Below are 15,123 nucleotides of genomic sequence, written 5' to 3' on the forward strand. Positions count from 1 at the left end.
TTTTTTATTATTTTGTACTGTTCTCTGAGGTCCACTTATAATGTTATCAAGATTTTTACATAAAAAAAATTATAATTCAGAAGTAATAGGCTATTTTCTGTCCTGTTTTGACCCCCTCATCAGAACGCTCTGTTTGAATAGACGTGACTGGTTGTAGACTCAGAAGTAAATGCCCACCGCTATGATTGGCTAACAGTTGTGTGTGTTTGACAGCTACATCCTTCATAGATGGACGCTGCTGTGATTTGGGTTAAAAACGCATAAATACTCAGTCCATATCAAACGATCTGTAATAACAGACAAAGCAGCACATAATAAAAACAGTTCCTCACACTTGTGTGGAGTGACATTACTGTCAGATAAAGTATAGTAGGCACAGCATCGTCTTTTAGTTTCAATCTTTCTGAAAATCCTATGTTGAATTGTGCTTTGTTTGTAAACGGATCCACAGTGAAATGAAGTGAACAAAGGACCAAGTTCTTACTGACTCAATCTGGATCTTCATTAAAAATAAAGCTCATCCACTCTTTCCTAATGTTGGGATCAGAAGGAAGGCGATGCAAAGACTGTTTTTCCACAGCTTGTTTTCTTCGGAGCATCTTTATTATTTGATTTCTGCGTAGACCTGCATTTGCCTCTCGTTATTTACACTACATGCGTGAATCGGTGGGCGGGGCTAAACAGGCAGTGATGTAGACTTGGTGGGCGGAGCTAAACAGGCAGTGATGTAGAATCGGTGGGCGGGGCTAAACAGGCAGTGATGTAGAATCGGTGGGCGGAGCTAAACAGGCAGTGATGTACAAGCAGGCGTTGATCTTCTTCTGCGGAGGCGGGGTTTAGACACACTTATTATGTCATAAAGTGACACATTCCACAACCTGTCGTTTTGGCAGATCGGCTTCAATATAAGCTTTTTTTAGACTAACGAGAAAGTTTTGAGTTCTGAAACTTACAGGATGTTTTTTTATAGTACAATGACCTCTTATATGTCAAAAGATCAAGGGAATTTTGATTTCTCAGTTCATGACCCCTTTAAGAAAAAATACTGATTGAAAATGTAAAGCAACCAATCACAGTTAAGTTTTTGTATGTGCAGTTTAAATGCAGGTAGATCTGAAACGCAAAATAATAAACCAAAGTGTAGCGGGGGGGGTGATTTTATGGCTATTTTTCTCTATGAGCAAGAGAGTTTTAAAGGATCAGGATGTGATCAACTAAACAAAAGCTCCTTGTTCTCCTCTGCTCCTCTTCTCTTTTTCTACTTCTGTTTTTTCTCATTGCTCATTTATGCATCTATCATCTATCGTTTCCTTTGTCAAAAATGTGAATCTGTAGATGTGTAACAGCTGATAGAGCGGTCCATTATCATTTCCACTCATCTCAGCTGCTCTGCTCCAATATAACATCATATAATATACATGTACAATAATATAATGCACAAATATTTATCTAATCAGAATACACTGCAACTTTTGAACTCATGCTGTAGTTACAACTATCAGGGGCTATACTGGACCATGTTAACCAGTCAAACCTTAACTCTGTGGTTAGCAGGTTAAGCGATGTTGGATAGTGAGAGAAACAAAGCTGATATTATTTCTGCAGCACTATAGCATCACCAAACGGATTTGCTAAAATAATGACCGAACATACCTCAGATAGTCCACAAAGTCACCACAAAAAAAGCTCTAATGACAAAATAATGAGCAAGACTAATGAGTTTTAAAAAACGAGGTCAACACTCAGCATTAAAACACATTTACTTCATTATTTAATTGAGGACTGTACACTAAAGCTGATAATTATGACTTAAAAAACTGAAAGAAAAATATATACACTACCATTTAAAAGATTGGGGCCAGTAAGATTTTTAATAAAGAAATTAATATTTTTATTCAACACGGACGCATTAAAATTATCAAAAGTGAAAGAGAGACAATAAAGACATTGAGGTGCTAATATATGACACGCACACACACACACACACACATAGGTTTCCATGTTTTATAGGGACATATCATATGTGTATTTCATAATCGTATACCCTCATGGGTCCCAAAAAATGTCCCCACAAGGTCAAAATTTACCAGTATTACTATCCATACTATGTAGGAAATACCAGGACCACACACACACACACACACACACAGCGTTCTGCCGTAGACATAACAACACAACCACAGGATGTGCTCAGACACAACTCACCTCTGTGTGTGTGTGAGAGGTGTTTGATAAAGTGCTCCTGCACAACATACGGTATGTGTCTGTGATGGTATGTGACAATTATCAAAACTAGATCATTTCATTTTCCGAAGAAATTGTGTGTGGTGCTCACCTGATCAGCAAAGTATTTTGGCTGGTTAATACGCAGTTGCTAGTGTGTTCTGTGTGGTTGCCAGTACATTGTTGTGGTTTCTATATTGTTACTGGGGTTTTCTAGCTGGTTTCTAAGTGACTGCTTACTGGTCAAAGGAGTCCCTTCTCAAGTCAATATTCTGGTCTCTAGATAGGGCAGCATCAGCCCATCCTTCAATGTAAGTCTGGGGTTTTTCACCTGTTTTACAGCACACCTCTCCTCAACAAGACAGATGATTTTAGGAATCATTCATATACAGGATGATTTAATGTTTTGGGGTTTATTCCAACTCCATAATCAAACTCCACAGTCATAAATCAAACATTATATATGAACAGTAGTAATAGTGATGCTTGATTTAGCAAACACTGATAATTAACAGCACAGTAAAGATAAGTGTGTATGTGAGAGGGGTCCGGATGTGAAAAAGGGCCTTGGAGTTTGGGGAAGGGGGTCTTTTCTACAAACAGAAGGCAGTGGTTTCATGTTCCACCTCCGGAACAAAGTCCCTGAGAAAACACACACACACACACACCTCTAACCTCTTGGCTTTCTGGATTACAAAGGTTATTAGAGCGCCTCTCACCTCAGCTAAGCTAAGCATTTACTCTCTTCCAGCAGCAAGATTTTTCCATCTTGTCAGCAGCGAGAGATTGGACTCGTAATGTGACCACAGTCATGAGCGTTTGGTAACAGATGAATTTATAAAGAAAATATTTTGCCAAAAATATTTACACGTTCACAGACAGTCCAAATCGGAAGCTGGGTTACTATAGTTAACTAAAACTAAAGCTAAAATTAAAACCGTTAAAAAGGCATTTTCGTTACTTTCAATAAAATAAATGTTAACTGAAATAAAATATATTTAAAAAATTGTTGCCAAGAGTTGCCAAGGCAAAATCTTTATCACTGTAATTTAGTTTAACTAAATATTAAACTAAGTACTAAAATAACTAAAACTGAAATAAAAATGAATAAAAACGATATACACTATATATGTATGTATATATATATATATATATATAAAAACAAAAAACACTTAAATGACAAGAACACAACAAATTACAAAAACTTCAACTAAAATTAAAACAAATGAAATGAAAATGAATATAAAAATAAATAAATAAATACATGGAAATATAAAAACTAATAAAAAACTTAAAGGGGTCATATGATGCTGCTAAAAAGAACATTATTTTGTGTATTTGGTGTAATGAAATGTGTTTATGCGGTTTAAAGTTAAAAAAACACATTATTTTCCACATACTGTACATTATTGTTTCTCCTCTATGCCCCGAAAATGACACTGATTTGAAGAAAACACTACTTACTTAATTCATATTCCAGGTCTTTAACTAGTGCACATTATTTAACAATATATTATTAAATATTATAAAAATGTGTAAACAATTATTTAATGTATATTAAATTAAATGATAAATAAATTATAATTAATATTATAATAATATATTATAATAAATGATTACAATATAAACTGTAATAATTCATTCATTATTAATTCACAAGCCAATCTGATTCAGATGCATAAAATTAAGTTGCGCCCTATACTTACAGCTAAGTATTCAGTTTCACTTTTTTGATATAACTACATTTTTTTCCATTTATTTTACACATATCTATCAAGGACTCTGCTCATTCCTTCCATAACATTTTTACAGTGAATAAAACTTACTTAGTGCACTTTTAAATGCCATTTCATGCTGACTTACAGACTGAAGCACATGAATGACAGTACGACAGACAGACAGACATTCCTCTAGTCGTAATGGTGTATTGGGATCATCAAACGGTTTGACCTCAGTTGACCTCCTGACCCTTTAACAGCCACACATCCCATTCAGTGGCCTCAGTAAGCCCCGCCTACAGCTTTATGAGCACTTTCACTGTAGTGAACACCCACACAATGAATCTAAATGCGCGTGTGTGTGTGTGTGCGTGTGTGTATGTGAAGCTAATTAACCAAGATAAAACACAGCACACACACAATGGCACAAAGTTCCTGTAGGACAGATGTACAGGCCTGTTGCCCGGCAACAGATGCTCCGTCTCCATCGACAGCTTCTGTCAAGCACCTGTCAATCAAACGGACATTCCAGAGTGTGTGAGAGTCTTTCAGAGTCAAGGGACGGTCCCGTGTGACCCGACAGAACAACAACTCTGTGTGTTCGGCTGAAAATAACCAACAATCTTCCATTGATATGTCTTTCATTGACAGGACAGTGCAATCGTATTAGGGTGAACCTCACAAAAGCAAGTCTTGCTCATATTTCACCTAAGAATTTTGTTTCATCTTTTGTATTTTGTTGCATTATTTAAACACATTTCCCTCACAATTCTCCATCTTGTAATGAGTCCTGTTGTTGTTGTTATTCTCATTGATATTTACTGAGTCTTGTTACTTTAATATAATAAAAGCATTCTGTGCAGATTTGTTTTAATTTAAGCAGAAATTAAACGGCAAACACTACCGTGACATATACATTTTTTACAATTTAAATAAATATTTTCTTCACATGACAGTAATGAGACATGAAAATAATGTCACAGTGCAAAAATAGGCTTGTTTTTTTATTTTAAATTCTATAAACAAATAAATTTTTTGTCTTTTTTATCAACAAGTTTTGTGTATTTTTTGTCATTTTTTATTTTTTATATCTATATAGTTTTTATGACTATATTATATTATAATGAAAATGTTTTAGTTTCACGATAATAATAACCCTGAAATAAATAAACAAACACACACAGACTTTTTTTTTATTTTTTATATCCTGACATGGCTTTAACAGGTTTCGTGAGATTCACCCAGTAAGACTCTATCTTCTATAAACCTGCTTTGAATCTGTTTGTATTGTGTAAAGCACTATACAAATAAACCTAACTGTCAATGAAGATTCATTTGTGGTACTCAAAAAACAACAACATGATGTTTATTTTTCATCCAAAGCAAAGCTGTGCAGATTTAAGTGAATTAAGAAGTTCACTAGAATCAAAATTCTAATAAAAACAAACACAGAATGCCATTGCACACTGAGATCTGCCTTCACTCACCACATCACAGCTGTTTCTGATCAATTCATCTCTGTTATGTCCTTAATGTCTTCACTGACCAAACACAACCTTCATAAACTAAAGAGAAACTTTTCAAGCAGTGCTGAGGATGTAGATCTTCTCATCATGCTTTAAAAAGACATACAGTCTTATATCGAAGTCTAAATATGCACAGCTATCAGTGTTCATGAAATCAATGCTTCATGCATTTATCGCATACAATGAATATCATATATAATATACAAAGGGGCTCAAAAGACATTATGTTGCTTCAATTCAAAGTCTCAGTCAAATTCCAAATTGTTACTCTGATAATATAATTAGGCCTATGTAAAGCAAATATTATATTTATTTTAAAATGCAAAACAGAAGTATTTTCATGAATTATTCAGTCTTTTGGACCCCACTGTATATATTAACTGTATATTAAGAGGCCATGTAACAGTGTAAATCAGCGAGAGCGCACACGCGCACGTTCTCTTTGATCGCGTCGGTCACGGAAGTTCCCGCGAAAGAATCTGTTACAATGTTTCTATTTAATATTTACTCCTGCAGGACGAAATAAACGCGCGTATGTCATATCAACACCTCAACAATGCATGAAAAAAAAAAAAAAACTGGAAAGTTAAGTGTAAAAAAAATTTTAAATGTCAAAATGCGAATCTGAGAATTTCGACTAATCGCGTGTGAAACTATTGACATTTTAAACGGATAAATACATATATGATAAAGTGTAATTACACAAACTCTTGTAGGTGATTATGATGATGGTGGTGTTTAGTACCTGAGAACTCCTGTGAAGTTTTAGTGAAGCCAGTCAGACACGAGATTCCCAACAACAGCAGTGAATATGAGACATCAGGGAAAAACATCCTTAAATGTCCCATCAGTTCCGATGATTCCCGAGAGGATCAGACCGCAGGACGTAAAGTGATGTCCAAATCCATGACTCCAGTCTGGAGACACCAGATAGATAGAGAGAGAGAGAGTCAGAAGAACACCAGAGAAGACCTGAGAGAGAGAGAGAGAGAGAGGAAGTCCCCCTGGTCCCAAAGTCCCTAAATTTCACGCTCACTGATGATTCGATTCAATTCATTAAATCTTTATCGGTACGACTGCCAATACACTGTAGTGTTAGAGTTTATATAAACAAAATATTTAATAAAGTATTTCAGAATATCAAACACAAAAGTAAAAGATAAAAAAAATCTAAACTCTTTAATCTTAAAGGAACAGTACACCTAAAAAAAGATTTACTCACCGTCAGGTTGTACCTATCCCGTGCGATTACTAATTTGTGCTCAATTTTAAAGTTTCAGTTTGAGTATTATTTCATAAACTGCAATCTCTGCTAATTCTATAGCCTACTATCAAATAAACTATAATTGGACCAAACCCAGAGATCCTGTTCTGTACGTCACGCAGTGTTTAAACCAGACATACAGGTGTTATATTGTATTTAATGGTGTCAATAGGTCACTGTTTTAATGCATTGTTTAAAGTAATTATTTGACACAGTCATAAACGACTGCAATCGTACTGAAAATACCAAATTACACTGAAAATAAGGGAAACGGCAAGATAACCTACACTGTAAAAAAAAAATCTGACATTTACGGTAAAATACCGGCAGCTGTGGTTGCCAGAACGTCACTGTAAAAAATATGGTAGCAACATTTTAGGTTTTACAGACTTAACTTAAATTCACAATAAAATACTGTATTTCATTAACTGATGTAATGTTAATAAACCAACATATTGAAGTGTTAATATCGGTTTTGAACCATTCAGCTTTTCTATGAGCTGAGGGCAATATTTATATATAGAAGGTGCACAGTGTCATTCACACAAACACTAAACCCCATCATGGTGACACACATGATTCTGAAATAATGCAATAGACATTAATTTAACAACATTAGATGTAAGATAAAACCCTAGTGTACACAACTGATAAGAAAAAAACTAAGAAACATGTTTATTCAACAAAAAAACATCAAATATGAAGTGTCATGCAGGGAATTCTGGGAGTGTCAATTTACGTTTTTTCACTGTAAATTATACAAAAACTTTTTCTTTTCCAAAAACCGTATTTTAACAGTATTTTACTGTAAAATTACATTAAATGTAATTACATTTATTCACCGAATATAGTATGGAAACTTACTGTTAACCAGTTAATAGGTTTTTACTGTAGCATTTTTACAGTCTCTTACTGTTAAAATCACAATCATTTTTTACAGTGTAGAGACGTTGGAACAAGTTGGACTTCGTGTAGAATAGAATACAATAGAATATTTTAGAACACTGTTTGGACAGAATCGCAATACCAGTACAAGGGCCATTCTACAAAACAGCTGCCATGTCTTTCATATACATACGCATAAACAATAACATTTTTATATATATAACGTTGTCTACTAAAATTGTTTCCATGCATTTTCCAGTTTCCCTTTTAAAGGAATGAACTAATGCATGAAAAATTATAATACAATATAAAATAATTACAACATAAATAAATAATAGCATCCCAACCTAAATTTAAATGTTTTAAATTTAAATGCAATTAACATTAAACGGTGCCATGCAAAATTAAAATTAAAATACCTTATTAAACTGGAAAAGCCAGCCGTTTCATAAAATCTCAAGCTGATGTCTGTGAAGACTTCAAGGTCATGTTGAGTACATAAAGCAAAAAAAAAAATTCCTGATTACTATCTTCTCATTTGGTTCTCACTTGTGACAATCTCTCCATGTTTCTCCAGAGCTGTAGAGACATCTGCTGGTCAATATTAAGAACTGCAGTAACTCCCCTTCATCAAATAAAACAGCATGGATTCAATAGGATTCAACTGGCATTGCATTTACCTTTCACTGCCATTTCTATCAGTTTTCAGGGCATCTGTTCATTTTATGAATTTTACTGTATGCGGTCTTTAGCACCACTGTTACTGTTTCATGAATTCCTTGTTCCTTATTATTGTTCTACTGTTTAATTTACCAGAAAAGCCTATATTGGGGCACATTGTCACAAAAGCTCAACATGTATCATTATGAACTACTATATCTCTTCATGTGCAATAACAGTGTAATAGTACGTTTAATAGCATTTTTCTTGCAGTCAAGATTTTAAGATTCGAGTCCATACAGCAACTGACTTTCAAAAACAAACACCCTGAGAAATATTAATTGCTGTAAAAATTACAAAAACATTTCTGTAGCCCAACAACGTGGGCTTGTTGAACATTGCACACTCCAATACTCACCTGAAGAGCTTGTGGTTTGGTTTAGTCTTGTGATGAACATTTGAACATTCACACCTTCATTCATGCAAACAGACCACAGAACCCAGAGATGCCATCTCAGATGTATTTAATAAATTAAAACAAGGTACAAAAAAGAAAAAAAAACCTTAATGTACATTTGTCTCTGTCTCTTCCTTTGTTATCACTCTGTGACTCACTAATAAACGAACACGATAGAACAGCCCTCGTCCACTGATTATGACACATTCTGGGCCCGTATGTAACACAACACATGCTACATGTCGGCAAGGAGATGGGCGGAAACAAAAAAGAGAGAGAGAGAGACATGCGGTATGTGTTTACAGCAATAGTTCATCCAAAAATGAACATTTGCTGAAAATGTACTTGCCCTCAAGCCATCAAAGACACAGATGAGTTTGTTTCTTCATGAGAACAGATGTGGAGAAATGTAGCATTACATCACTTGCTCAGCAATGGATCCTCTGCAGTGAATGGGTGCCGTCAGAATGAGAGTCTAAACAGCTGATAAAATAATCCACAAGTAATCCACACCACTCCAGTCCATCAGTTAATGACTTGAGAAGACAAAAGCTGCGTGTTTGTAAGAAACAAATCCAGCATTAAGATGTTTTAACATTAAACTGCCACTTCTGGCCAAAATACTAGCCCTTAATCCATAATAATCCACAACAATGTTTTTGACTGTTTTTACTTAAACGGTGCTTGATCTGTCCATATTTCTCTCCTGATTCAGATAAGACGACTTTTTCACTGGAGGAAACAATATTATGGATAGAGAGGAAACAATGGTTTAAAGTTAAAAATGCCTTAATGATGGATTTGTTTCTTCCAAATACACAGCTTTTCACTACACAAGACATTAACTGATGGACTGGAGTGGTGTGGATTATTGTGATGTTTTTATCAGCTGTTTGGACTCTTATTCTGACGGCACCCATTCACTGCAGAGCATCCATTGCTGAGCAAGTGATGGAATGCTACATTTCTCCAAATCTGTTCCTATGAAGAAACAAACTCATCTGTATCTTTGATGGCCTGAGGGGGAGTAGATTTTCAGTAAATTTTTAGCAATTTTGGGTGAACTCTTCCTTTAATAAATTTTCAAATATATGTCATATGTTTACTGAGCCCATTATCTGTGTGCATGTACCTACCAACATTCCTTTAATGAAACACGAAGAAGAATTTCTAAAGAAAAATGTACAGGTTAGGAACATCATGATGTTGTGTAAATGATGACAATTTTATTTTTTATCTTAGTGCATCGCTCTCTCTCTTATTCGTTGTGTAACGCCCAGTCTCTACTAGTCACCAAATATGCTGCTAATTTTCAATATATATATATATATACATATATATCTATATCAAAAACAATCATAATAATCATTTCGTTAAAAAACGTCCACAACATTTTGGCAGAATCGAGCGTGAGGGGTTAAACAGACAGAGATATAGAGGACAGATCTAAAGCCACAGACAGAAATCAGTCTGTATTGGTCCCTCTCTCTGTTAGCAGAACACGGACTCGTATATATTATACAGTATATATGTATGTATGTATATATATATATATATATATAAATATATATATATGTGTGTGTGTGTATATATACATATTTACTGTATATATATATATATATATATATATATATGCTTTTTATGTCAGTATCTTCAAAATAAAAATAAAAAACATTTAACTAACACTATTTCTTCGTTCAAACGGATGCAAATCATCACAAGGAAAACAGCCCAAGAGCCACGGAAGATCGATCGTGGGAGAATCAAAGAACGGTTTCCAGCGAACATGCTGTGAGATGCGGAGAGCGGAGATGTCGCCCTACAGACGCCCCAAAATCCAATGAGAGAGTGGTTGAAAGAGAGAGAGAGAGCGAGAAGGACGAGTCGGAGGAAGATCCCGACTCTCAGATGGTCAGTTCTGACATGGTGTTATTCGCATCGCAGTGAGGGCTTCTGAGAGTTGTACTTTTTGGGTTTTCGCTCACTCTGTGTCCGTCTGAGCGGCGGCTCAGTAGTCCGCGGCGTATTCGGTTCCGTGAAGGCCGCGGCAAACCAGGGTGAACTCCTTTACAATGTCTTTCACTCGGCGCTTATTCACTCGCTCCCTGAGTGGATGTGGAGAAAAATACACAGATTACATCATCAACACATATATTAATATAATAATAAAATAAACACATTAAAGACATTTACAATGCTACAAAAGATTTCTATTTCAAATAAATGTTGTTCTTTTGAACTTTCTATTCATCAAAGAATCCTGAAAAATAAGACGTATCAGGGTTTCTACAAAAATATGAAGCAGCACAACTGTCTTCAAATGTTTCCTGAGCATGTGGAGGATCATGTGACACTGAAGACTGGAGGAATGATGCTGAGAATTCAGCTTTGATCACAGGGATACAATTATGGTTTAAACTATATTCATATAGACAACAGTTCTATTACTGTTTTTACTGTATTTTTGATCAAATAAATGCAGCCTTGGCGAGCATAAGTGACTTCTTTGAAAATAATTGAAAAACCTTTTAAAATTTGAATTGTAAATCAGAATCATAAAGGGCTTTATTGCCAAGTGTGTTTACAGACACAAGGAATTTGTCTTGGTGACAGGAACTTCCAGTGCAAAGAAAAAGTACAGACATACTGCAGACATACATATAATAAAATGAAATATAACACTAATAATATTCATCTATCCAGAATGGTCTACATGAACCCATCTCACCTGAGCACCTGTTGGCTGAACGTGTCTTTCTGGTCATCCGAGACGCGTGAGGACGGGAAGCCCGGTGAGCGCAGAGCTTCTTTGAGCCACACCGTCAGCAGAGCGAAGCAATGCTTGTTCAGACAGAAGAGCACCTCCGCAAACTGGTCCATCAGACTGCGGGACGACTGACCGCCGATGGCCTAATGAAAGAACAGGTCAGTCAGACTTTTGTGCATTTCTTTTTTTTTTTACATTACTCAACAACCACCATACATTGTGCACCTCTGGTGAAAAGTTGCAAGCTCACCTCCAGTACAGCCAACAGGAGGAGTTTACCATCTTCCTGCACGACCTGACCAACAGGAGGAATGTCTGCGCAGTGCGGTATTAGTTCCGTCTGCAGTCAACGCAAACAAAGGAACAGTTCAATATTACACATCACTACTGTTTATGAAAGTATATTTCACAGGAGGTCAAGACACAAACTGAGGGTCAGTACAGTCTTCCATCAAAACAATATTCACTACAAAAGTTTGGAATTAAGTTTTTTGAAAGAAGTCTCTTATGCTGAGCAAGGCTGCATTTATTTGATCAAAAATACAGTAAAAACATTAATATTGTGAAATATGATTAGAATTTAAAAGAACTGCTTTCTATGTGAATATCTGTTAAAACTGTAATTGATTTCTGTGATCAAAGCGGAATTTTCAGCATCATTACTCCAGTCTTCAGTGTCACACGATCCTTCAGAAATCATTCTAATATGCTGATTTGCTGCTCAAGAAACATTTCTTAATATTATCAATGTTGAAAACACTTGTGCTGCTTAATAGTTTTGTGGACACCTTGGTACAAGATAGAATCAAAAGTGATCAAAAAAGTGAAGGCATTTATAATGTTTCTTTAATCGAATTATTCTGAAAAAGATGCATCATGGATTCCACAAAAATATGAAGCAGCAAAAACTGTTATTGTTAATTTTCAACATTAATAATAACAACCATTATTAATTATTGAGCACCAATAATAATTGATAATAATTGAGCTGCAAATCAGCATATTAGAATGATTTCTGAAGGATCATGTGACACTGAAGACTGGAGTAATGATGGAATAAATCCGGAATAAAAACAGGAATAAATTATATTTTTAAATATATTAAAATAGAAAGCAGTTCATTAAAATTTTAATAATATTTGGCAAATGATAATACTGTTTTTTCTGCATTCCCCATCAAATAAATGCAGTCTTGGTGAGCAGAAGAAACGTCTTTCAAAAACACTGTAATTATTCCAAACATTTGACCAGTAGTGTATTATGCTCTTGGTGTGAATAATAAGTAAGGTTGTTGCGACAAACTCTGACTTACAAAGAAAAAGCAGGTAGATTTGACTGTCGGGGCTTCTGGGAATTTCAGTGACAGCAGTCCTTCGGCCGAAACACAACGGCATTAGAGAAATGACTGTGTTTTAAATATTACAGAGGCTCAGACATTCACACACATTCATGCATGGTTTCTACATTTTAAACAGACTTACCACAGTGAAACACGGCTTTCACATCAAGACTCTCGGATAAGAATAAATCGGGCTTCCGTTTGAGGGCCTATGAATCAGACAGAGTCAATGAACAGAGCACATGCCTCAAACCCCGCCCCTGAAACCCTGTCAATCACTCCTGTGCCCCGCCCACTCTCCATCACTCACTCCCTACACCTGTCTAGCTCTAGAAAATCAACCAAACGTACATATTCAATGCAAACAGATCAGGTAAGTAAGAAATCAACACCAAAGAAACTAAAATACTGAAATTTAACTCAATAGAAACTAAAGGTATGATGAATTTTTCTCTCTTTAGTGTTCTCACTTGTTTTGCATCTGTTCGATCACTACTTTCTCTGCTCAGTTGGTCTGAATGCAACAGAAATCTAAGTAACATGTACGATAAAGACAACTGATGCATTAAAAAACTCATTGAGGATGAGAGGATATTTGAGAAACAGAGAGAGAAACCGAGAGAGAGGGAGAACCTCATGAGAGCCTCATGAGAAGACATAAACGAGAGAGCCAACTCATTTGAATCAATTAATCAATTCATTTAGATGAATTAATTTAGGCTTTCATCGGGTTTTGGGCTGGAATGACACTGAAAGGAGTGGAAGGGGTTTGTGGGATCTTGAACCTAACTTTTTTTCTGCAAGGACGCATTAAATTGATCAAAAGCGACAGTAAAGACATTTATAATGTGATTTCTATTTTAATGCTGTTCTTTTGAACTTATTTATCAGAAAAAAAATGTATGACATACAGTATCTCACAGAAGTGAGTACACCCCTCACATTTTTGTAAATATTTTATTATATCTTTTCATGTGACAACACTGAAGAAATGACACTTTGCTACAATGTAAAGTAGTGAGTGTACAGTTTGTATAACAGTGTAAATTTGCTGTCCCCTCAAAATAACTCAACACACAGCCAATAATGTCTAAACCGCTGGCCACAAAAGAGAGTACACCCCTAAGTGAAAATGTCAATACGCCGCACACTGCATCAAATTGGTCTGCATGGCTGTCATCCCAGAAGGAAGCCTCTTCTAAAGATGATGCACAAGAAAGCCCGCAAACAGTTTGCTGGGAGTGTCATAGTCTAGGGCTGCATGAGTGCTGCCGGCACTGGGGAGCTACAGTTCATTGAGGGAACCATGAATGCCAACATGTTCTGTGACATACTGAAGCAGAGCATGATCCCCTCCTTTCGGAGACTGGGCCGCAGGGCAGTATTCCAACATGATAACGACCCCAAACACACCTGAGGGTAAAGGTGATGGATTGGCCAAGCATGTCTCCAGACCTAAACCCTATTGATCATCTGTGGGGCATCCTCAAACAGAAGGTGGAGGAGTGCAAGGTCTCTAAAATCCACCAGCTTCGTGATGTCGTCATGGAGGAGTGGAAGAGGACTCCCAGAAAACAATGCAATTGTTATATTTCACAATATTACTGTTTTACTGTAGTAAAGTACTGAAGTAAAGTAAATAAATTATATTAGTTAGCCATACTTAATTTAAAGTTTTCCCACAATAACATGTTAACTTCCCTTAAAGGGGTCATATGATGCGATTTAAATTTTTCCTTTCTCTTTGAAGTGTTACAAGCTCTTGGTGCATAAAGAAGATCTGTAAAGTTGCAAAGACTAAAGTCTCAAATTCAAAGAGATATTCTTTATAAAAGTTAAGAGTCAGCCACGCCTACCTAAAACGGCTCGTTCTAACACGCCCCCACATACCTACATCACTATGTGGGAAGATTTGCATAACACCGCCCAAATGTTCACACAAAGAAAGAAGGCCTAACTTTTATTCTCGCTGTAGTATTGTTGCCGCCGCTGTCATGTCGTGAAGTCACTGTGTGCTTCGTTGTGAAAGCGAAACTACTTTGGCCTTCCAAAAATGGACACGACTAGAAATCAGTGGTTAAGTTGTATTTACAACAACGTTCCAGAACAGTTCAACCCAAATATTCAGATGTGTCCAGCGCATTTTATGGAGGATTGTTTCCTGATCCTGGTAGAGTAGACTACAATGCCGGCAGTTCTGACTCACAGTCTGTAAGTACGTTTTCATATTTAAAGAATTTGCCACTGATGATTCAAACGCGAGTTTTGAGCAGTTTAGAGTAGC

At 35.9% G+C, this 15,123-nt stretch overlaps 2 protein-coding genes across 2 annotated transcripts in view; both read right to left on the reverse strand.

Annotated features, from left to right (window-relative positions):
* LOC107719434 (protein eva-1 homolog A-like) overlaps window positions 1-6,367 on the reverse strand; it is a 53,600-nt gene extending 47,233 nt beyond the window's left edge. The window contains exon 1 of the mRNA XM_016526844.1: window positions 6,213-6,367. Within this exon, the coding sequence (XP_016382330.1) occupies window positions 6,213-6,315 (103 nt within the window). The 5' untranslated portion in view covers window positions 6,316-6,367. The remainder of the gene's footprint in view (window positions 1-6,212) is intronic.
* A 3,981-nt stretch (window positions 6,368-10,348) lies between these two features.
* LOC107719407 (importin-13-like) overlaps window positions 10,349-15,123 on the reverse strand; it is a 43,104-nt gene continuing 38,329 nt past the window's right edge. Inside the window, exons 17-21 of the mRNA XM_016526820.1 lie at window positions 12,982-13,048; window positions 12,813-12,871; window positions 11,751-11,840; window positions 11,462-11,643; window positions 10,349-10,838 (exon numbers count right to left, since the gene is read on the reverse strand). Of these exons, the coding sequence (XP_016382306.1) occupies window positions 10,742-10,838; window positions 11,462-11,643; window positions 11,751-11,840; window positions 12,813-12,871; window positions 12,982-13,048 (495 nt within the window). The 3' untranslated portion in view covers window positions 10,349-10,741. The remainder of the gene's footprint in view (window positions 10,839-11,461; window positions 11,644-11,750; window positions 11,841-12,812; window positions 12,872-12,981; window positions 13,049-15,123) is intronic.

The sequence above is a fragment of the Sinocyclocheilus rhinocerous genome, unplaced genomic scaffold (genome assembly GCF_001515625.1).
Source record: "Sinocyclocheilus rhinocerous isolate Xijiao unplaced genomic scaffold, SAMN03320098_v1.1 scaffold303, whole genome shotgun sequence".
NCBI classification, from domain to species: Eukaryota; Metazoa; Chordata; class Actinopteri; order Cypriniformes; family Cyprinidae; genus Sinocyclocheilus; species Sinocyclocheilus rhinocerous.